Source organism: Gopherus evgoodei, chromosome 17 (assembly GCF_007399415.2).
Source record: "Gopherus evgoodei ecotype Sinaloan lineage chromosome 17, rGopEvg1_v1.p, whole genome shotgun sequence".
Taxonomy (NCBI): Eukaryota; Metazoa; Chordata; order Testudines; family Testudinidae; genus Gopherus; species Gopherus evgoodei.
In genome coordinates, this window is record NC_044338.1 from 1822533 (window position 1) to 1843563 (window position 21031).

The 21031-nt window shown below is 53.1% G+C and overlaps 1 protein-coding gene and 1 long non-coding RNA gene across 3 annotated transcripts in view; both read right to left on the reverse strand.

Annotated features, from left to right (window-relative positions):
- Window positions 1-11193, reverse strand: part of FAM222B (family with sequence similarity 222 member B) — a 76059-nt gene extending 64866 nt beyond the window's left edge. Inside the window, exons 1-10 of one of the 2 annotated variants that reach the window (XM_030537103.1) lie at window positions 11037-11193; window positions 7765-7926; window positions 7316-7443; window positions 7145-7222; window positions 6926-6972; window positions 6424-6485; window positions 5850-5962; window positions 5118-5519; window positions 4654-4803; window positions 4276-4356 (exon numbers count right to left, since the gene is read on the reverse strand). In XM_030537103.1, the coding sequence (XP_030392963.1) occupies window positions 4276-4356; window positions 4654-4803; window positions 5118-5519; window positions 5850-5962; window positions 6424-6485; window positions 6926-6972; window positions 7145-7222; window positions 7316-7443; window positions 7765-7926; window positions 11037-11178 (1365 nt within the window). In that variant the 5' untranslated portion in view covers window positions 11179-11193. Of the gene's footprint in view, window positions 1-4275; window positions 4357-4653; window positions 4804-5117; window positions 5520-5849; window positions 5963-6423; window positions 6486-6925; window positions 6973-7144; window positions 7223-7315; window positions 7444-7764; window positions 7927-11036 lie in introns of those variants that run through there. The other variant, XM_030537096.1, reaches the window with a different exon arrangement.
- A 1514-nt stretch (window positions 11194-12707) lies between these two features.
- Window positions 12708-18005, reverse strand: LOC115636696. Its single transcript, XR_003997013.1, has 3 exons — window positions 15277-18005; window positions 14035-14108; window positions 12708-13117 (listed from the first exon to the last, which is right to left on the reverse strand). It is a non-coding gene; the product is annotated as an uncharacterized LOC115636696 (long non-coding RNA).
- Window positions 18006-21031: the final 3026 nt, after the last annotated feature.

Consider the following 21031-nt stretch of genomic DNA (forward strand, 5'->3'; position numbering starts at 1 on the left):
ACAGCACTCCGTTCTCCTCAACAGCCAGGAGCTTTTTCTCACCCTGACGGAATTACCCTCCCAACCCACTATCCCACACAATGAAGCCATGGAAGTGACCTCTGGTGAGTGTACCTTTGTAAATATCAAACATGGTTTAAAAGCAAGCGTTTTTGAATGATTGATTTGCCCTGAGGACTTGGGATGCATTCGCGGCCAGTACAGTTATTGGAAAAAAGTTTGTTAACATGTCTGGGGATGGAGCGGAAATCCTCCAGGGACATCTCCATGAAGCTCTCCTGGAGATACTCCAAAAGCCTTTGCAGAAGATTTCTGGGCAGGGCAGCCTTATTCCGTCCTCCATGGTAGGACACTTGACCACGCCATGCATGTAGCAAGTAATCTGGTATCATTGCACGACAAGCCTAGCTGCGTATGGTCCTGGTGTTTGCTGGCATTCAAGCAACATCCATTCTCTATCTCACTGTGCTATCCTCAGGAGAGTGATATCGTTCATGGTAACCTGGTTGAAATTCAGGAATTTAATTAAGGGGACAGAGATGGCCATTCCTACTGGGCTGTTTGCCTGTTCCTTAAAAGAAATCCTTCCTTGCAGGTAGCCAAGCAGGGGGAAGGGGCGGGGGGAGTGATTGGCGCTGAGCTTTTTCCGCGTTTGGCTAGTAGGGACCTTCCCTGCTACCAGCCACGCTGGGTGGGGGTTGGGGTGGGGAGGAGGGTGTTTACCAGTGATCTTCCATGATACCAGCCACGTGGTGGGGGGGAGGGGTAAAGTGATCATCCCAGAGGATTGGATGGGGGGGTGGCTGCTGCTGCTGCATGTTAACAGGAAAGCAGCAGCACTGAACGGGCTTTGCTTGCTATTTGGGAAAGGAGGGCACAGTGTATATGAAGGCTGCAGAAGCCGAAAGACAATGGCTTACCACAGCCACACCCAAGCTGAATTCTGCTGCCCGGACCTGTGTCTGTGAGATCTCTAACACCAGAGCCGCAGGCACTCAATATTAAGATGCAAAATGCGACTTTGTAGTGAAATCACATGTGCTATGTAAGGTGAACAGTGTTGTTCATCGTGAAAGAGTATAAGCATTGTTCTGTAAAATGTATCTTTTGAAATACTTCTCTCTCTTTCTTCCCTCCCTCATGCAGCTGCATATTTTTCAAGCCTCCCTACTCCATCCCGAAGGCTCTCTCAGATAAGGCGGCGGGAAAAAAAAGATGCAAGACGAAATGTTCTCTGAAATCATGGAAGTGACCTGCAATGAAAGAGCTCATCTGAATGAGTGGAAGGACGTGGTATCAAATTATAGGAAAGATGCCTGTGAATGTGAGGACAGGAGGGATGCTCGAGATGAGAGGTGGCGGCAGAAAGATCAGAGGAGGCATGATGCAATGCTGGGGCTGCTGTGTGATCAAACTGACATGCTCCGGCGGCTGGTGGAGCTACAGGAATAGCAGCAGGATCACAGAGTGCCGCTGCAGCCCCTGTGTAACCACCCTCACCCTTCACCATGTTCCATATCCTCCTCACCCAGACGTGTAAGAATGCCTGGGGGGAGGTTCCGTGCAACCGCTCACTCCACCCCCATGGACAGCCCAACCAAAAGGCTGTCATTACTTTGAAATTTTTTTACTGGTCTTTTCCTTCCCTCCTATCCTCCTCCCAAACCACACCCAGGCTACCTTGTCAGTTCTCTCCCTCTTTTTGTAATGAATTAATAAAGAATACATGATTTTTAAACGATAGTGACTTTATTTCCTTAAGCAAGCTGTAATCGAAGGGGGAGGGTGGGTTGCTTACAAGGAATGAGTCAATCCGGGGGGGAGGAGGGGTTCATCAAGGGGAAATAAACCCAACAGTCACACTGTACTCTGGCCAGTGATGAAACTCGTTTTCAAAGCTCCTCTGACGCACATCGCTTCCTGGTGTGCTCTTCTAATTGTCCTGGTGTCTGGCTGCACATAATCAGCGGCCAGGTGATTTGCCTCAGCCTCCCACCCCACCATAAAGGTCTCCCCCTTACTCTCAGAGATTGTGGAGCACACAGCAAGCAGCAATAACAAAGGGGACATTGGTTTGGCTGAGGTCTGAGCGAGTCAGTAACGTGCACCAGCGTGCCTCTAAACAGCCAAATGCACATTCTACCACCATTCTGCACTTGCTCAGCCTGTAGTTGAACAACTCCTGACTACCGTCCAGGCTGCCTGTGTATGGCTTCATAAGCCATGGCATCAAGGGGTAGGCTGGGTCCCCCAGGATAACGACAGGCATTTCAACATCCCCAACTGTTATTTTCTGGTCTGGGAAGTAATTCCCTTGCTGCAGCCGTTTAAACTGAGTAGTGTTCCTGAAGATGCGAGCGTCATGAACCCTTCCCGGCCATCCCACGTGGATGTTGGTGAAACGTCCCTTGTGATCCACTAGTGCTTGCAGCACCATTGAAAAGTACCCCCTGCGGTTTATGTAGTAGGTGCCCTGGTGCTCCGGTGCCAAGATAGGGATATGGGTTCCATCTATTGCCCCACCACAGTTAGGGAATCCCATTGCAGCAAAGCCATCCACTATGACCTGCACATTTTCCAGAGTCACAACCTTCCGTAGCAGCAGCTTAATGATTGCTTTGGCTACTTGCATCACAGCAGCCCCCACAGCAGATTTTCCCACTCCAAATTTATTCCCGACTGACTGGTAGCTGTCTGGCGTTGCAAGTTTCCAGAGGGCTATTGCCACTCGCTTCTCAACTGTGAGGGCTGCTCTCATCTTGGTATTCTGGCATTTCAGGGCAGGGGAAAGCAAGTCACAAAGTTCCATGAAAGTGCCCTTACGCACGCAAAAGTTTCGCAGCCACTGGGAATCGTCCCAAACCTGCAAAACTATGCGGTCCCACCAGTCTGTGCTTGTTTCCCGGGCCCAAAATCAGCATTCAATGGCTAGAACCTGCCCCATTACCATCAGGATCTCCAAAGCACAGTGGCCCGCGGTTTGAGAGAATTCTGTGTCCATGTCCTCATCACTCTCATCGCCGCACTGCCGTAGCTGCTGCCTCCTCGCCTGGTTTTGCAGGTCCTGGCTCAGCATAGACTGCACGATAATGCGCGAGGTGTTTACAACGTCCATGATTGCTGTCTTGACCTGAGCAGGGTCCATGCTTGCTGTGCTATGGCGTTTGCACAGTTCATCCAGGAAAAAAGGCACAAAACACTTGTCTGCTGCTTTCATGGAGGAGTGAGGGTGTACCCAGAACCACCCGCAACAATGTTTTTTGTCCCATCAGGCACAGGGATCTCAACCCAGAATTCCAAGGGGCGAGGGAGACTGCAGGAACTATGGGATAGCTATGGGATAGCTACCCACAGTGCAACGCTCCGGAAATTGACACTAGCCTCGGTATATGGACGCACACCACCGAATTAATGTGCTTAGTATGGCCGCGTGCACTCGACTTTATACAATCTGTTTTAAAAAAACGGTTTCTGTAAAATCGATTAGTCCCATAGTGTAGACATGCCCGTAGAGAGCAACATGATGACTGGGGAAGCAGATAAAGAGGATGTTTCATTTCAGTGTTTCTCAACCTTTTTGATACCAGAGACCAGCCTGCTGTCTTCCTAAACTGTGTCAAGGAGATCTCAGGGACTGGTGCTGGTCCACAGACCAATCATCGAGAAATACTTATTTGGAGCATCCCTGAACCCTGCCTGTAGGGTATCTGTCACCACAGAACAGTGCAGGCTCTTGCCCCGTATGTAGAGAAACTGAAAAACCATCTGCTTGGCACTGGGAGGCCTGTACCCTCTAACTCACATACAGGGAGCATGGTCTGTGCCAAAGGAGAGGGAGGCACCTGGCCAACTCACAGATGAGGCTGGTGCATGCTGTGCCTTCATGCTTTAGTCAGAAGGTAAGGAAGGTACAGGGTAGACCCCGTCACTGACATGCTCCGTCTAGTATATAATGGGAGGTTTGGCCTCACTCTCTGTCTAGATGTACCACAGGGTTACAGATATTTAATGCACTTTACACTGTGCCTGACCTGCAATTCATAGCCCAAGGGACTCAGAGTCTGTACAGCAAGCCTAGCGCAGGACACATTAGCCTGTAGCAGAGAACTGGCTAAGAAACAGGATGTCTAGTATGCTCCGTACAAATGTGACTGAACTCCATGGATGCACAGAGATACTATTCCTGCGCTGGGTCTGCAGACTCTCCTTTCTTATGCCCTATGGACTCCCCCAATCAGCAGTAAAAGAGCACAGAGATTCTCCTAGAATACTCACCACATGGGTCTCCTTTTGGACCAGCAGGTTCTGCAGGATGATGACCTCCCCACTCGGCCCTTCCTCCCACATCTCTGTCTTCTGCAACATTAGAGCACAAACCCAACCACTCAGCAAACCCTCAGAAGAGAAAAGTCCCCCAGGCCTCCGAGACTTCTATTCCCAGTTGCCTGTCCCTTCCGTGGCCAAGTGCACATGCACAGCCGGCATCAAGAGGGCCCCACTCCCCAGTGAAGGACTTGGGGATAATGCAGAGCCACACGCCCTCAAACGTTAAACCCAAATCTTTAGAGATTTCAGCAGAGTATTGTACCAGGAAGGGTCCCTCTCATCATATGGACACTTATGAAAGGCTGCTCTCACTGAGCTGCTTCCTACCTGAAGCACAGTGTAAGGCACTTCCTGTGGCAGATACTCCAGTAGCTTCCCCCTAATTACATTATCACAGATCTCCTGGGGCGACTGGCTTGTCAAAACCCTGCTGTGGTACTCCCATCGACCTGGCTTGGCTTGCATCAGGAGGTACTTCTGTCAACACAAAGAACAGGGGAAGTTAAAGGGGACCCAAAGTCCAAGGTGGAAATAAATCAAAGATTGTGCTCTTAAGTAGTCTGACATGGTGCAGTTCCCTTGGTCAGATGACACCCCATCACCAACCTACCAGGGACTCCTCAGGGAGCTGCAGACCGCAGGCCAGGAGAAAGGGGATAGGTCAGACAAAGAAAGGTTGGCTACTTCCTCACATGATATGAGGCTCAGTAAAACAAAGTTATCTAGGGTGAGCACAAGAATGAGAAGGTGCAAGTCACAGGGTACAATGCAATTATTTCAGGCTAATTTACCTTCAGGGTCTCCACTGCCTCTCCATTAACAGCTGCTAGCATGAAGATCTCCTGGAAGTGCGGCCAGCCTTTCTTGTTCTTTAAGTCTCTAGATACCTGGTGGTTTGCAATTTGCGCTTTCTCTGTGCCTTCCAACATATGATCAGAGTTTGATGCTCTCACGTTACAACTGGTATCTGAGCCAGAGCCCCGCTGGACTTCACAGGCATCCTGGAGATAACTAGACTTTTTAGATGTATTCTCAGACAGACAAGTTTGGATGCTTTGAAGGGGATTGTTTCTGGTGGAGTTTGAATGCCTCTCAGACGTAGATTTCACTTTCAGTTTCTTTCCGTTTACAACTCCCTCTGTGAGCTCAGTGACCAGGTCCAGCAGAAGGGCCTTTCTCTTCAGCAGATCCACCTGAAATAGAGAGACTGATCAGGAATTTGTTCCAGATGGAACTGAGACAAATGAAACTGTCTCACGTAATAATCCAAGTCTTGAGGTGAAAGAGGGATGAATCACAGACGTAAGGACTGCACCATTTGCTGCAGGCCTAAGTCACCCCTTAGTGAGTTACAAGACACTGGAAACCTTCAAATAGATTGATCTCTTCTGTGGCATTTGCCAAGAAACCAACATTTAGTTTAACCTTCAACAGAGGTATAAGGGAAAGAGGCCCTGCACGTAATGCCCAAACACTAACTCACTGTATAAAAAGGAAGACTTGGACCCCTCTCTCTAATTTACCTTGTTCATGACCAGGATGCTGGGAATCTGCGGGAACTGAGAAAGACACTGCAGCACCTGGGGACTCAGACGGTTCTGTGTCCAGCGTTCTGACACATCCACCAAAACCAGAACTGTCAAACAGAGAGACACATTTGAAACCCCTCTTGGCAGACATCAGCCTTTAATTGTCCCTCAGCTTGTGGCCTCTTTCTTCATATCACTGCCTTTCTTACTTCCACAGCAGAATGTGTATGTCTGAGTGTGAGTGTAGACAAAGTGTGAGTATGAAAAAAATAATGCACTTTTCCACATCTTCCCAGTGCCATACAAACTAATCCTCAACAACCCAGCCCAATCCTCCACACTGCCTCCTTAAGCAGTGTACAGGTATACTATACTCTTCCCCAGTTACAGATGTGGGGAGTTCCTGTATGTACTTCCCCACCACTCTATCCCCACGTACCCAGGAGCTACCATTGCTGCTCCACTCAGTACATGGGCATTCGGATACCAGGGAAATGGCAGCCATATAAGTACCCATCAAAGACACATCAGGATTTGACTTGATATAGTAAGAGAACTGGGTTCCCACCTAAGTCTGCATGTTTCATGCTGTCCCATGGATCACGTATCAGGGATTTCTCCAGATTATGCCTGAAAGACAAATTCCCGTTATGGAACTACATGTACATCTGCTCATAAACTGCCTCCTTTTCCACCCCATCACAGAGTGGAAGAATTTCCTCTTAAAACAAAAGATAGTCCATTTCACATTCCCTTTTAGTACCCGGCTAGTGCAGTGCCATCTTTTGGCCTACATCAATTCTGAGAGTGCAGTGCCTAGCACAATGGATTCTCAACAGAGACTGTGGACTCTATGTGCTACTGTAATGCTGGTAATTGTAAGGTAGTTCAGAGACAAGAACTGGGCTCAAAGACTTTCTCATTCTATGAACACCACACCTCTATCCCAAGTAAGTACCCATTACACCCCTTTCACTCTGCTCTACAAGCTCCTACAGTGGAACTCATGTTCTAGTCTCCTCGAACCTTGCCCACTTGGATTTTCCATCAACCCACATTAAGAGTGATACCTTTTGGCTTTCTTGGGGCTGATGAGGCCAGGAGTGTCCAGGATGATCTAGAAAGAGAAAGCCAAACCAATAAGGATCTTCCTGTAATTGCTGACAAGAAGCTAAAACTCATGTTTGTGCAACTGAAGTAGACTGCAGGGTGTAAGCAAAATGATATGGATCATCTGGGGTAATAATGCCTATTGCTGAGAGTTACTTTATCACATGGGGAATACTTACCAGCTGAGTGTCTTCTTCTGTGATGACCCCACGGGCTTTGTATCGTGTGGTGTGCACCTTCTTAGATACTGGGAAAACCTGCAGGAAACAAGTCAGATGTGTACAACATCTAAGAAACAATCTGTAACCTGGTTCTCAGATGCTGCAGGGACTGAGGTATAACAGCTTTACCTTTCTGCCCAAGAGTCTATTTGAGAGGGTAGATTTCCCAGCATTTGGTGCTCCAATGATGGCAACTCTCAGAACCTTGGGGTTCTCTGGCTCATCTGGTTGGTGCACCAACAAGTTATCTTGCTCAACTGCAGAGAGAAAAAAGGTTTTCAAATAACACTGCAATCACACCAAACTGTACACATTTAATGGGTTAGTCCACCAGAGACCAACAAGAATAGTGTGTTTTGTGCAGTGATATAAGTGACTAAGAGATTAACCTTGAGAGACTACAGCCTTTAATCCCCACCTCATGCGGTACCCAGCTATTTACAACGGCCTGGACTTCTTTTGCAAGTCACTCCTTCCAAGGCTGTTTTCCAGATTTCTGCTATGCCCTCTTTAGAGGCTGTCTCTAATGCTATTGTTCATCACCTCCCTAGAAAAATCATGCAGGCAGCTGAGTTTACCTTTGCAGTAAGACACTGGTGGTGGATGCTGCCCCAGTGCACATTCTGTCTTCTCTCTGGAAATTCCTAGGATGGTATCCAGGGCAGAACTGTTTCCATAAGAGCAAGCAGGAAAAATGTTGACCTTCTGGACTCTATCCTCCAGGAAACAGGCAGCACTGACTGAAAAACCAACGCAGCAACACCAACTTAAACCTGCTGCATGATGGACCAAAAATGCTACACGAAATTCTAAGCAAGACAGCCTCAAAACACAGCCGAGAAATTTGATTTATTTTACCAATATGGGTTCCTCAATCCCACTAACAGATTATGGTTCTTTCAGGTTACAGTGGGGATGGTAATGACAAGGACACACACGCTACATAGCCAGAGAATTCCATAATCAAGGCTCTTAAACCATTAGTACAGGAGTTCTTAAACTGGGGATCCGAACCCCTCAGGGAGTCATGAGGTTATTACATGGGGGGTCATGAGCTGTCAGCCTCTACCCCAAACCCCGCTTTGCCTCCAGCATTTATAATGGTGTTAAATATATAAGAAGTGTTTTTAATTTGGGGGGGGAGTGTCACACTCAGAGGCTTGCTAAGTGAAAGGGGTCACAAGGACAAAAGTTTGAGGGTATGTCTACATCTACAATTTTGCAGCGCTGGTTGTTACAGCTGTATTAGTACAGCTGTATAGGGCCAGCGCTGCAGAGTGGCCACACTTACAGCAACCAGCGCTGCAAGTGGTGTTAGATGTGGCCACACTGCAGCGCTGTTGGGCGGCTTCAAGGGGGGTTCGGGGAAGGCGAGAGCAAACCGGGGAAGGAGACCAGCTTCGTCGCGGTTTGCTCTCGCGTTCCCCGAACCCCCCTGCAAACCGCAGGGAAAGAGACCTGCTTGCTCGGGGATTCGGGGAACGCGAGAGCAAACCGCAGGGAAGGAGACCTGCTTGCACGGAGGTTCGGGGAAGGCGAGAGCAAACCGGGGGAGACCAGCTTCGCCGCGGTTTGCTCTCGCGTTCCCCGAACCCCCCTGCAAACCGCAGGGAAGGAGACCTGCTTGCACGGGGGTTCGGGGAACGCGAGAGCAAACCGGGAAAGGAGACCAGCTTCGCCGCCGTTTGCTCTCGCGTTCCCCGAACCCCCCTGCAAACCGCAGGGAAGGAGACCTGCTTGCACGGGGGTTCGGGGAACGCGAGAGCAAACCGGGAAAGGAGACCAGCTTCGCCGCGGTTTGCTCTCGCGTTCCCCGAGCCCCCCCTGCAAACCGGGGAAGGAGACCTGCTTGATTACCAGACGCTTCCTCAGGTATGCTGGGATACCTGCTTATTCCACGGAGGTCAAGAAAAGCGCTGGTAAGTGTCTACACTTGATTACCAGCGCTGGATCACCAGCGCTGGATCCTCTACACCCGAGACAAAACAGGAGTACGGCCAGCGCTGCAAACAGGGAGTTGCAGCGCTGGTGATGCCCTGCAGATGTGTACACCTCCTAAGTTGCAGCGCTGTAACCCCCTCACCAGCGCTGCAACTTTGTGATGTAGACAAGCCCTGAGAATCACTGCATTAGTATGAACTATGTACAAAGGACTAATCACATCACAAGAGATATTAGCAAACACTGTGGCTGAAGCCCCTGCCTGTATTTCTCCCAGGCCTCTCTCCTTGCTGCCCATTACATTTAGGATGCCTTCTCATGTGCCAGTTCACACAGCTTCTTCCACGATGCTTTTCAAGTTCAACAATGACCTGAAAAGGGGTCAGCACCATTTCCCAGCATTCGTTTAGGGAACTGTGTCTGAACTGTATTGTTCAAATCTAGCAGCCTCTTTGGCAACCTGTGCAGAGAGTTTTATCAGTTTTCCCACCTTTGGTCTAGCATTGGTGCTAACAATGGAACCACAAGTGCAGACCGCGGTTCAAGTATTTTCACCACCAAGTCACTAAGCTCAGCTATGAGCAAGTTTAGATAACATGATGATAAAGGCATCTGAGCTCACTCTACACTAGTACTTCTAGCAATGCTGTCAGACTGCTAAGAATTCTCACTTTCTACAAGATGCTTCAATGCCAGTAACTTGTCCTTTATGCCTGTACATTGAGATTTACTATTTGCATCATGCTAGCACCTAGGAACCTCAGTCTCGGACCAGGACCCCCCTGTGCTAGGTGCGGTAAACACACACAAGAAGATGGAACCGACCCAAAGAGCTTACAATCCAAGACAATGACAAAAACCAAGAGATGGACAAGTGCAAAGAAACAATGAGACAATATTAGTCAGCAAGACACACTGGTTTCACACGAGTGGCCTGGTCACTATCAGGTTTTTGTAGACATCACAGCAAAGGAAGAACTCAATGGGAGGATAATGAGATGGCTTTGCAGATGTTTATCGGTAGCTCCTGACAAGTGAGGGGCAGCAAAGGAGAAAGCGCAAAAGGGGCTTGTTGGGAGATGGGGGCTGGCTTTATGGACTGATTTGAGGTGGGTCACACAAAGCTAAATAGCGACTGCACTCAATACCAACAGGAAAAAAAGGGCTGAACAATGACTCCTAAGGACTGAACTCTCACAGGGACAACAGGAAGAAGAGCTGCTTGTGCTCCTCTTGCCAGGAAAAGGAACATGGGTGCTGTTTGAATAACGGATGTCAAGGCACGGTGAGTAACCATAGGGGAGAGTTTCTCTACATGTGACCGAAGCATTAAAGGGCAGAAATTCTTATTTGAGCAACTGTATATGGAGGTTCCTCTACACTCGCCAGTTATAGCATCCCCACCCCCAGACCCATCCCAATGATCTGTGGGGAGCTCCCTGACCAGAAGATGAGGGCTGCACACTCCAGGGAGCAGGGAGATTGGCTCCTGGGGGCTGAGACTGGCAGTCCGGGGTGTTTATCAGAGTCTGAGCAGAGGCAGCAGAGCATCTGGCTTGTACAATCCCACAACCGCTCTACAGCAGCGCCAGTCCGCCCTAAGTGCGCCAGAACCAGCCCTCGGGCCTTCCAAAGCTTCTCACACCCGGGACTCCCCCCTGCCCCAAGGGGCCCAGCCCCCCAACCGGGCCCAGCTTCCCCCCGCCCAGCCCCCCCCACACACCCGGGCCCAGCCCCCCACCACCCCCAACCGGGCCCACCCCCGCCCAGCTTCCCCCCGCCCAGCCCCCCCCGCCCGGGCCCAGCTTCCTCCCGCCCCCCCCCGGGCCCAGCTTCCTCCCGCCCAGCCCCCCCCGCCCGGGCCCAGCTTCCCCGCCCGCCCAGTTCCCCCGCCCCCAGGCTCTCCCACCTGTGCGGACCGGGACCGACCTCCCCGCCCGCAGCGCCCAGCTCAGCGCCCGGCCCACGGCGGCCATGACACCCCCAGGCCTCAGCAGCTGCAGCCCCCGCCGCGGAGCATTGTGGGAGTGGCGGCGACGAGCCCGCCCCATTGGCTGGGGGAACTTCGAGGGGCGGGGCCCGGCCACAGCGTGGCGCTGGGCGGCCGTCGGGGGCGTCACGGATACAGTCTGCGCCGGGCGGGGCGCCCCCTGCTGGGGCAGAGCGGCGAGCAGGGTCTGAGCGCCCCCCCAGGGCCCCTGTGCCCCCCCCCACAGCCCCCGCAATTCCCTCAGCTCCCCAGCCCCCCCGAGCCCCTGTGCCCCCCCACAGCCCCCGCAATCCCCTCAGCTCCCCGGGGCCCCTGTGCCCCCCCACAGCCCCCGCAATCCCCTCAGCTCCCCAGCCCCCCCGAGCCCCTGTGCCCCCCCCACAGCCCCCGCAATCCCCTCAGCTCCCCCAGGTTCCCTACATCCCCCCCAGACCCTTACAGCCCTCTCCCGGGCCCCTGCAATCCCCTCAGCTCCCCAGCCCCCCCCGAACCCCCCAGGGCCCCTGCAATCCCCTCATCTCCTCACCCCCTAACCCCCCAGGGCCTCTGCAATCCCCTCAGCTCCTCACCCTCCAACCCCCCAGGGCCCCTGCAATCCCCTCAGCTCCTCACCCCCCAACCCCCCAGGGCCCCTGCAATCCCCTCAGCTCCTCACCCCCCAACCCCCGAGCTGCCCAGGGCCCTGCAATCCCCTCAGCTCCCTACAGCCCCCCCAGATCCACTGCAATCTCCTCAGCTCCCCCAGGGCCCCCTACAGCCCCCATGGTCCCTTCACCCCCCCAGTTGCCCTCCAGTGCCCCCTGACCTCCCCCAAGCCCCCACCTCATAGGGTGACCAGATGTCTCAATTTTATAGGGACAGTCCTGATATTTGGGGCTTTTTCTTATACAGGCTCCTATTACTCCCCACCCCCGTCCCGATTTTTCACACTTGCTGTCTGGTCACCTTACCCCTCAGCTTCTGCAGCCCCCAGCCCCTGGCAATTCGTGGACCCACAGATGCTCCCCCAGCCCACACACCCCACTGCTGTGTTGCTGTTTGCATTGCAGAACCCCCCGCTCTGGACCCTGTGATGCTCCTTCACCCAGACCCCTGCTGCTCCCCATCCACCCCCCATCCCCGGAAACTCTCTCAGTGCCGCCAGCAAGATCAGCGTTGATACACGCCCAGCCTAGATCTGCCCAGGTCCATGCTTGGCAGGCACCACGGGCTGCTGCCCCACCTGCCCCCATAGTAGCATTGTTGTGTCTGGCCAAGGACAAGTTGCCATGTACTGGCCTGATCCTGCCCCACTGGCATTATTTACTGCTCATCAATAGCTTGCTCAGCATCACCTCGAAGAACAGGGGGGCAGGGCCCCTGCCATGCAGGCGATTCATGCAGCCAGCATGGTGTGGGCAGTGGGTGGCAGTGTCCCATATGATCCAATCACCTTTCCTTATTGAGAGAACAGGCTGTCTCTGAAGGTAGAGCCCAGCAGAGGGGTTTGGCCATCTCCTCCCCTTGAAATCCCTGCTTAGTTTCAAAAACCAACCGCTGTGGGAAGCAGGGAAATCGTCTTTCCAGCTGGGTGGAGACCAAGGCACAGAGAGGTGAGTGAGGTGCCCAAAACCCGAGAGGGAGGGGGTACTGAGCTGGGGGAGAGCACAAGAGCTCCTACCTGTCGGTAGTCAAGCTGAGGATACGCAATAGGGCAGTGGAGTAAGGAAGGAGAAGGCCAGGAACAGAAGAACAGGGGGGCTAGATGGCAGGAGCAGGGTGCCTCACTAGAGGGGAGCAGGCTGATGAGTAATTTTTTCTACCACCCTCTCTTCCCCCCCACCCCCAAGCAGCTAAATTAATTGCCTGGATTGCTGGTCCTCGCTGCAGGCCTGTAGCCAGCACCATGGCAGACAGAGACGCTGGGTGCAGCTTCTAGGAGAGAAGAACAGAGTTCCCGGGCAGGTTTCTCCTCGTGTGCTCAGTCCCACTCCAGAAGGGGAAACTCGCTGCCCCCCACCCTGCAAGGGGCAGAGAGACAGCACCAGTGCTGGGCTGTGCCTTTGGAAGGGCTGTTTTCTGGGATCATACGACAAGGGGAAAGAAATCCAGACATCAAAGAAAACACCTTTATTTCTCATTGATTGGCAGAGGAACTAGGGAGAGGGGGTCTGGCCCAGGGGAATCTGACCCCCAGGTAGGGCACCCCAAGCTCTCCCCCTGCCCTCTCACAGCTTGGAGAGGATGTGGGGGGAAGGTCTCATTGCTGGCCTCCCATAGAGGCTGGCACCCTGGAGGGGTGCTTCTCCCCCCTGGCAATGGGGTGCTGCTCCTCTTGCTCTCGCTGGCCGGATGCTGGGGCGGCAGTAGAACCGTTACCATTACTAAAGTCAGTAATGGTAACGGTTTCATTGACACCCCATGGGCTCAGCCTCCTGGCAGGTGCCTTCGCCAGCTCTGAAAGTTGCTTCTTGCCCATCCTCGCTCCCCGCAGCCTGCTCGCCCCCCCGTGGCTTAGCAGGGCAGTGCCTCCCAGCCTGGCAGGAGGAACGGTTCTTAACCTTTTCTTTCCCGTTGGCTGCTTCCCCACTTGCAGCCTGTTCACGCAGGTGTTCCAGAGCAGCAGCGAAGGTAGCGTTTGTTTCCGTCCCACACTGGAGACCCAGGGAAAAAGGAGCACACTGAATGCAGGAAGAGGCTAAAGGGGTGAGGCTGCAACAGGCAGGGCTAGGCCTTCATGGGAGGCTTCACCCCTCCCCCCCCCCAGTGCTTAGCCTGTCACCCTCTGCAGGAGGGGGAGGAACTTGTGCTGTGCTAGAAGTGCTCCCAGCTGGCCAGGCGTTCTCCCCTGCACTGGACCTGCAGTAGAGCCCCTGGCTGAGGGGTGAAGCTCAGGATAGTACATCATCTATACTGTAGTGTCTTATAGCAAACTTACAGTATACGATGATATCCTGCCCAGAGCCCCCACGGCGGGTGGACACTCTTGCTGCCTGGGCTGGAAAAGGGAACCTAGAAAAACACCAGGAGAATAGTGTTATGGGCGAGAGCAGAGAGCTGCTGAGACAGGACAGCACGAAGCCAGGCCGGCCGGCCTGCCTGAGAGCAGCCACTGCTCCCTCCTCTCACCAGCTTCTCGGCTGCCCTAGGATTTCCTAAAGCCGCCAAGTACAATATAAAGCCAGGGCAGGCCTGGCCTCCGGGCCTCCCAGCTCCTGGGAGGCAGTTTGGTGCCAGAGCCCCCCGCATGGTGTCTTATGAGGGTGGGGAAGTGTCTCCAGAAAAGACCTGTCTGGATCTTGGCCTTGCTTGTCCTGCCCTCCTGGAATCCAAGGCAGGCGTGTGGGGCATTGCCCTCCAGTTACTATCCCCAGCCAGTGCCAAAGGGCTTCCCAGAGCAGCGTGAGCACTGGACGTGGCAGAGCAGGGAGTGCTCCTGCCCTGTGCGGGGTGGAGAAGGGAGCCTGATAACACAGGCCTTTCCACACACAATGCCCCAGCCTCCAAACAGAACTTCCACACGCCCAGCACAGAGCCAGCTGCCTAGCCCCCCACAAGGCAGGGGTCCATGGAGCTGGGCTTTGGTCTTTTGCATCCCTGGGGACATTCTCCCTCCCATGGCGAGAGGCCCCTTTCTGTTCCCTAGTGCAGAGATTGTCATGTGCCTGCTGCCACCCTGCTGGCTGCTGAGAGGGAGCTGGGACTTAAGGGAGCAAGCAATGAAAGTCCAGCCTGTGATAAAGCAGCAACAGGGGCCCCAGGCCTCTCTGTCGGGGCTGCCCCACTGGTGCAGCTCTGGGAAAGTCGAAGAAGGCACTGCCAGAGCCTGTTTCCCTTAGCCTGGCTGCCATCACTAGGAGAACCAGCTTCCCTCTGGAATCTGCAGGGACCAGCCCCAGCAGAATCTGCCCCAGGAAGATTGAACAAGCACGTGGCAGTTACCACCCAGGCCAGGGGATAGCAGCATGTAGCAGAGTCCAAGCCCTCTTCAAATGTGACCCACGAGCCCACGGGCATCTCCAGTGGGGTGGGACAGGATGCAGCCAACTCACCCTGCTGGGCTGGAGCAGAGCAGGTTCACCCCTGGGGACTACGGACATGTCATTAAAGGGAAGAATCAAAGAGAGCAAGGCCCCTGCTAGTCAGCCTCAGGAAGGCAGAGCCAGCTCGGGGCACTTACCGGGCTGGGCCAGACCAGGCCAGGAGGAGTGAGCTCCTTTTTCCACCCCAGAGCCAGCTCCTCCAGCGAGTCACTTATAATACCTACTGTGGCCTCATTTGCATATCAAGTAGCTGCTCATATCAGGCCCTCCCCCTTTTAACCCTTTCCTGCCTGGCTTTGGTGCAGCTGCAGCAGCCAAGAGTCTGCCCAGTGCTAGGGAGTGTCAGGAAATGACAGAGCTTTGGGGACAGCGACTGAGTCTGCTTCCTGGGCTCCTGGCTGCTTGGTGTGGAGCTAGCACCCTGCCTGCTCCCCTGGGGCGAAAGCCCCCTGCACATGGTCACAACCCCCAGACCAACCAGCTGGCCCAGTAGCACTGCCCCCCACCTGGCTCCCCTGGGTCAGAGAAGCACTGGCAGGGCCTGGATGCAGGGGCCAGTTCTTCCCATTTGGAAATGGCCTGTGAGAGCTACACCAGAACTTGGGGTGTCATTACGCACATTCCCCAGGACTGTGCCGTCAAAAGGAGCCCAGCCCAAGCACCAGCAGCGCCCATGGCCACCCCACAGGCCTGGCACCTGCTCCAGGCTTAGCGCACACATTCGCACACCGCAAGAGCGGGGGGACTTGGGCACCAGCAGGAGGGGCCCTGCAAGCTGAGCAGCAGGAGCAGTTCTTCTCCCCACTCCACTAACGTATCCTGGAGAGAGGAGCGCTAGGGCCAGGGTGCTCATGCCCCAGGGGCCACTTTCTGCCCAACCTGCCAAGAACAGGACCCAGCTCTAGTTAGGGCTGATTAGAGCCATGGTGTTCATGCCAGGGCACCCCATCTGCTAGGAGCTGGGCTAAGGCCCACTAAACTCCTTGCATGTGTGGGCCACCAAACCACCAGACCAGGGCTACAAAGCTGGGCCCTGACCATGGCTCTGACCAGGAACCAGAGATTCCTGCTGGCCCATAGCTCAGAGGTTGTCAGCTTCCAACTGGTCTTGCTTTTTCCCAAAAGGAAACTCCATTCACTAGTGGGCTACGTGCAGCACAACCCGAAGCCCCCCCCCCCCAGCCTGACGCGATCTCTGCCCCCGACCATGGGCATCCCAGACCCACAGAGGTGAGACAGCCCTGCCGTGGGTGGCTCCCATCCCCGCAGGTCTAGGCATTGGCACCTGCTCCACCCTGTGACAGCGCTACACATGCAGTGCCTCCCTGGGACCCCGTCCTGACCCAGCCACGCCCCTGCCCCCAGCCAGGCATGGCTCATTTCCCTGGTGTGCCCCTGAAACTGCCTGGGGAAGCTGCAGGCTCAGCAGCCCTGAGAACCGAGCTTGTGTGCTTAGACCACAGCCCCTGGGGTTGCTCTGGTTCCCCCCCGCCATTGGGCCACTGAGGCAGGGCCAAGCTAGGCACAGCCAATGAGGGATGTAAAGGCTGTTCTTGGTGCAGAGCAACACATGGCTATTGCAGAGGGACTCAGCACCCGGATAGCTGGTGGCATCTAGGTTGGAGAGGGACGGATGCAGGTGTCCATGTGTCCAGACTCTGCCTTGGGGGAGGGAGGGTGGCTGGCGGGATGCCAACCCAGCTGAGTGCAGGCGTTCCTCCACTGGACTCTGGGGCAGAACATGTGGGGCACTCATCTGGGGTGTCACTGGGCACGTGGCCTGCGTGCCTGTTTGCTGGCCAGTTCTCTGGCCTGGCAGAGGGGTGGGGCTCAGAGTTCCTGGAAGCCGCTTGCCTGTGGGGCCTGTGATAAGGGGCTGGATGGGGTGCTCTGCGAAGTTGTTGATAGACAAGAGCCTGCTGCTTATCAGGGGCCCTGCCCTGGCACCTGGGTGGGAGCCTGTGCTCTCCCAGCAGCCCTGCCAGCACCTCAGCACTGCCCAGGTTGCAGCAGGACCTCAGGCTGGAGCTGCTCTGATCCTGGCAGGGAACATGGGTGGGGAGGCTGCCAGGGCTCCTGTTCTCCCAGGAGCTGGGATGGGTGGGAGGTGTCCCAGGGTTCCACAGCCCACAGGGCCAGCCTGGGGGAACCAGCACCCAGGAGACTTTCCACTTGTGCTAGCTTACGAGACAGGAGCCCCCTGGCAGTTCCAGCCTCCCCGCAACGTAAGAACAGCCACACTGGGGCAGACCAGTAGCCCAGTGGTCTGTCTTCTAACAGTGAGCGGTGCCAGATGTATCAGAGGGAATGAACAGAACAGGGCAATTTATCGAGTGCTCCATCCTGTCTCCAGTCCCAGCTTCTGGCAGTCAGATTTAGGGACAGCCAGCGCATGAGTTGTGTCCCTGCCCATCTTGGCTAATAGCCATGGATGGACCATCCGCCAGGAATTTAGGGAATTCTTTTTGTAATCCAGTTTTTACTTGTGGCCTTCACAACATCCCCTGGCAATGAGTTCCACAGACTGACTGTGCTGTGTGTGAAGAAATACTTCCTTGTGTTTGTTTTAAACCTGCTGCCTATTGATTTCATTGAATGACCCCTGGTTTGTGTTATGGGAGGGGTAAATAACACTTCCTGATTCACTTTCTGCACCCCAGTCATGATTCTTAGATCTCTGTCGTATCCCACCCCCCGCACAGTGCTCTCTTTTCCAAGCTGAACAGTCCCAGTCTCTTTAATCTCTCCTCAGATAGAAGCTGTTCCATACTCCTAATATTATTTGCCTTTCTTTGTACTTTTTCCAATTCCAATACATCATTTTTGAAAGGGGGTGACCAGACCTGTCTACGGTATTCAGGATGTGGGCTTACCAGGGATTTATAGAGCAGCATTATGATCCCTTTCCTAGTGATTCCCAACATGCTGTTCGCCTTTTTGATGGCCGCTGCACTTTGAGTGGATGTTTTCAGAGAACTCTCCCCAGTGACTCCAAGATCTCTTTCTTGAGTGGTAACAGTTAATTTAGATCCCATCATTTTATATGTCTAGTTGGGATGATGTTTTCCATCGTGCATTACTTTGCATTTATCAACACTGAATTTCATCAGCTGCTTTTTTGCCCAGTCACCCTTTTGCGAGATCCATTTGTAGCTCTTTGTAGTCTCCTTTGTAACTATCTTGAGTAGTTTTGTACCATCTGCAAATTTTGCCACCTCACTGTTTACCCCCTTTTCCCAGATCATTTATAACTATGTTGAACAGCACTAGTCCTAGTACAGGGGACCCCTGTTATTTACCTCTCTTCATTCTGAAAACTGACTATTTATTCTTACCCTTTGTTTCCTATCCTTTAACCAGTCACTGATCCACAAGAGGACATTTCCTCTTATGCCATGACTACTCACTTTGCCTAAGAGATGTTAGAGTGGGACCTTGTGAAAGGCTTTCTGAAAGTCCAAGTACACTGTGTCCACTGGATCCCCCTTGTCCACATGTCTGTTGACCCCCCCCAAAGAATTCTAATAGATTGGTGAGGCCTGATTTCCCTTTACAAAAGGTGTGTTGACTCTTCCGCAACAAATCATGTTCATCTCAATCTCTGATAATTTTGTTCTTGACTATAGTTTCAACCAACCAATTTGCCTGGTACTGAAGTTAGGCTTACCTGCCTGTAATTGCCAGGATTGCATCTGGAGACTTTTACAAAAAATCAGCATCATGGCTGCTTTCACAGTCATCTGGTGCAGAGGCTGATTTACGTGATATATTACATACCAGAGTTAGTAGTACTGCAATTTCATACCTGAGTTCCTCCAGAACTCTTGGGTGATCCCATCTGGTCCTGGTGACATCTAACTCTTTAATTGATCAATTTGTTCCAAACCCTCCTCTACTGACACCTCAATCTGGGACAGCTTCTCCAATCTGTCACCTAAAAAGGACTGGCATGGAAAATTGCTCTCCCATTCGCTGTAGTGAAGATGGACACAGAATTCATTTTGCTTCTCTGCAATGGCCTTGTCTTCCTTTAGCACCTCAATCATCCAGTGGTCCCACTGATTGCTTGGCAGGCTTCTTGCTTCTGACACTCTTTATTTGGCATTCAGCAGTTCTGTGTTGAGTTGCTTAGACAAACATGGGGGCTTGGGATACAGCGTTCATTACAGCTTCCAAGTTACACAAACCATTTTGGAAAACAGACAGGACATTTTATTGCATTCACTGTCCATTGCATTATACAGGTTTGGATTTGCTTAAAGCACTTCCTGGGCTACATGTGCTGTTTATGGTTCCACCTCCTCTTTTCCTCATCATCACACTTGTAAAACTTTAATATAAACTAAAGAACAAAGAAAACTCCAGAGTTTCCTGGGTGTTCTCCCTGTTGGAGCTGGCTGAGACAGGTTGGGTTTTTAGCCTACTGACCGATTTACTTATTTTATTTAGCACAAACATTTTGTTTTAAGCTGATGATTTACTGACCTCCCCAATTCAATCTGCAAAGAAATGAGCCCCCCACCCCTCTCTGTGTTAATTTCTCAGGTCAGACCCATGGTCCAGCGAGCCCAGCAGCCTGTCTTCTAACAGCAGCTGGCACCAGATATTTCAGAGGGAAAGAACAGAACAGGGCAATTACTGAGGGACCCATCCCATCATCCAGTCCCAGGTTCTGGCAGTCAGATTTAGGGACACACAGAGCATGGGGTTGTGTCACTGACCATCTTGGCCAATAGCCATTAATAGACCATCCTCCAGGAACTTATCTAATTCCTTTTGGACCCGTTATAGTTTTGGCCTTCACAACATCCCCTGGCAACAAGTTCCACAGGCCGACTATGCGTTGTGAGACAAAAACACTTCCACTTGTTATATTTAAACTGCCGCCTATTAATTCCACTAGGCCACGCTGGGCCCTGCACTGCAGAGCCAGAGCCAGAGCTAGGGGACGGGGGAATAGACATGCTGCCAGCGGTGATGCAGCCGGAGGGGCTTGAGGCTCTGGTGCAGTACCCCAGGACCTGGCCTGCCCACACGCCCTGCTCCCTGGATGTGTTCACTCATAGATAAGGGATCCGCCGGCTCTCAGCCTGTGCTCGGACTGCAGGAAGTTTTAACTGTCCCCACCCTGCACTATCTGGAGCTTCACAGGCATCAGACAGACACACACTGTTCAGCTGTTTGTCTGCACAGGGTCCCTCTTCAGGGAGCTGCCAGACACAGATCTTGGCTCAACAGATGGCTCGGCTTCCAAGCAGCAGCCAAGTTTTGTCCTTACTTCCTAAGCCTCGGAGAGGTTTTGTAAGAAGACTGATATCCCCACATGCAGCTCTGCTCGTGCCCCTCACTCCCAGCCTCCAGCCCCTGCTATCCAAGCCCGGGCTCTTCCTCCCTCTCCCAAACCTCTCAGCCCTGACCCCATGCCTGTGATGTTCCTGTCCTGGCTGAGGGGGAAGGGTGACCCGGCCTGCCCTGCTCCGGGGTTTCTCCTTCACAGGCATTACTTCACGGCTAGCAGGATTGGGATGTCCTGGCCAAGCGAAGTGACCATGGTGAGCTGCAGGGGCAAGCAGGGCCAGCCAGGACCCACGACCTGAGGGGCAGAGCAGTAGCTACAATGGGCAGGGATGGAAAACCAGAAACACACTTCCTGGTTTTAGATTTGATTGCCACATGCTGCTCCTTTAGCTGGGCCCAGAGCCTGCAGATGCCACAGCCTGAGCAGGAAGTGTAAGCAAACAACCAGCGCTGCTGCCCCTGTCCCATGTACAGTGCTAGGGACTCGCTTAAAACCCGTTTTCTGGAGGGGCTGAGGTGGTGTTCCCGGGAAGGGCTAATGTGACTGAGCTCAGGGCAGACAGATGGCAGGTGGCTGAGACACTGCAGCCAAGA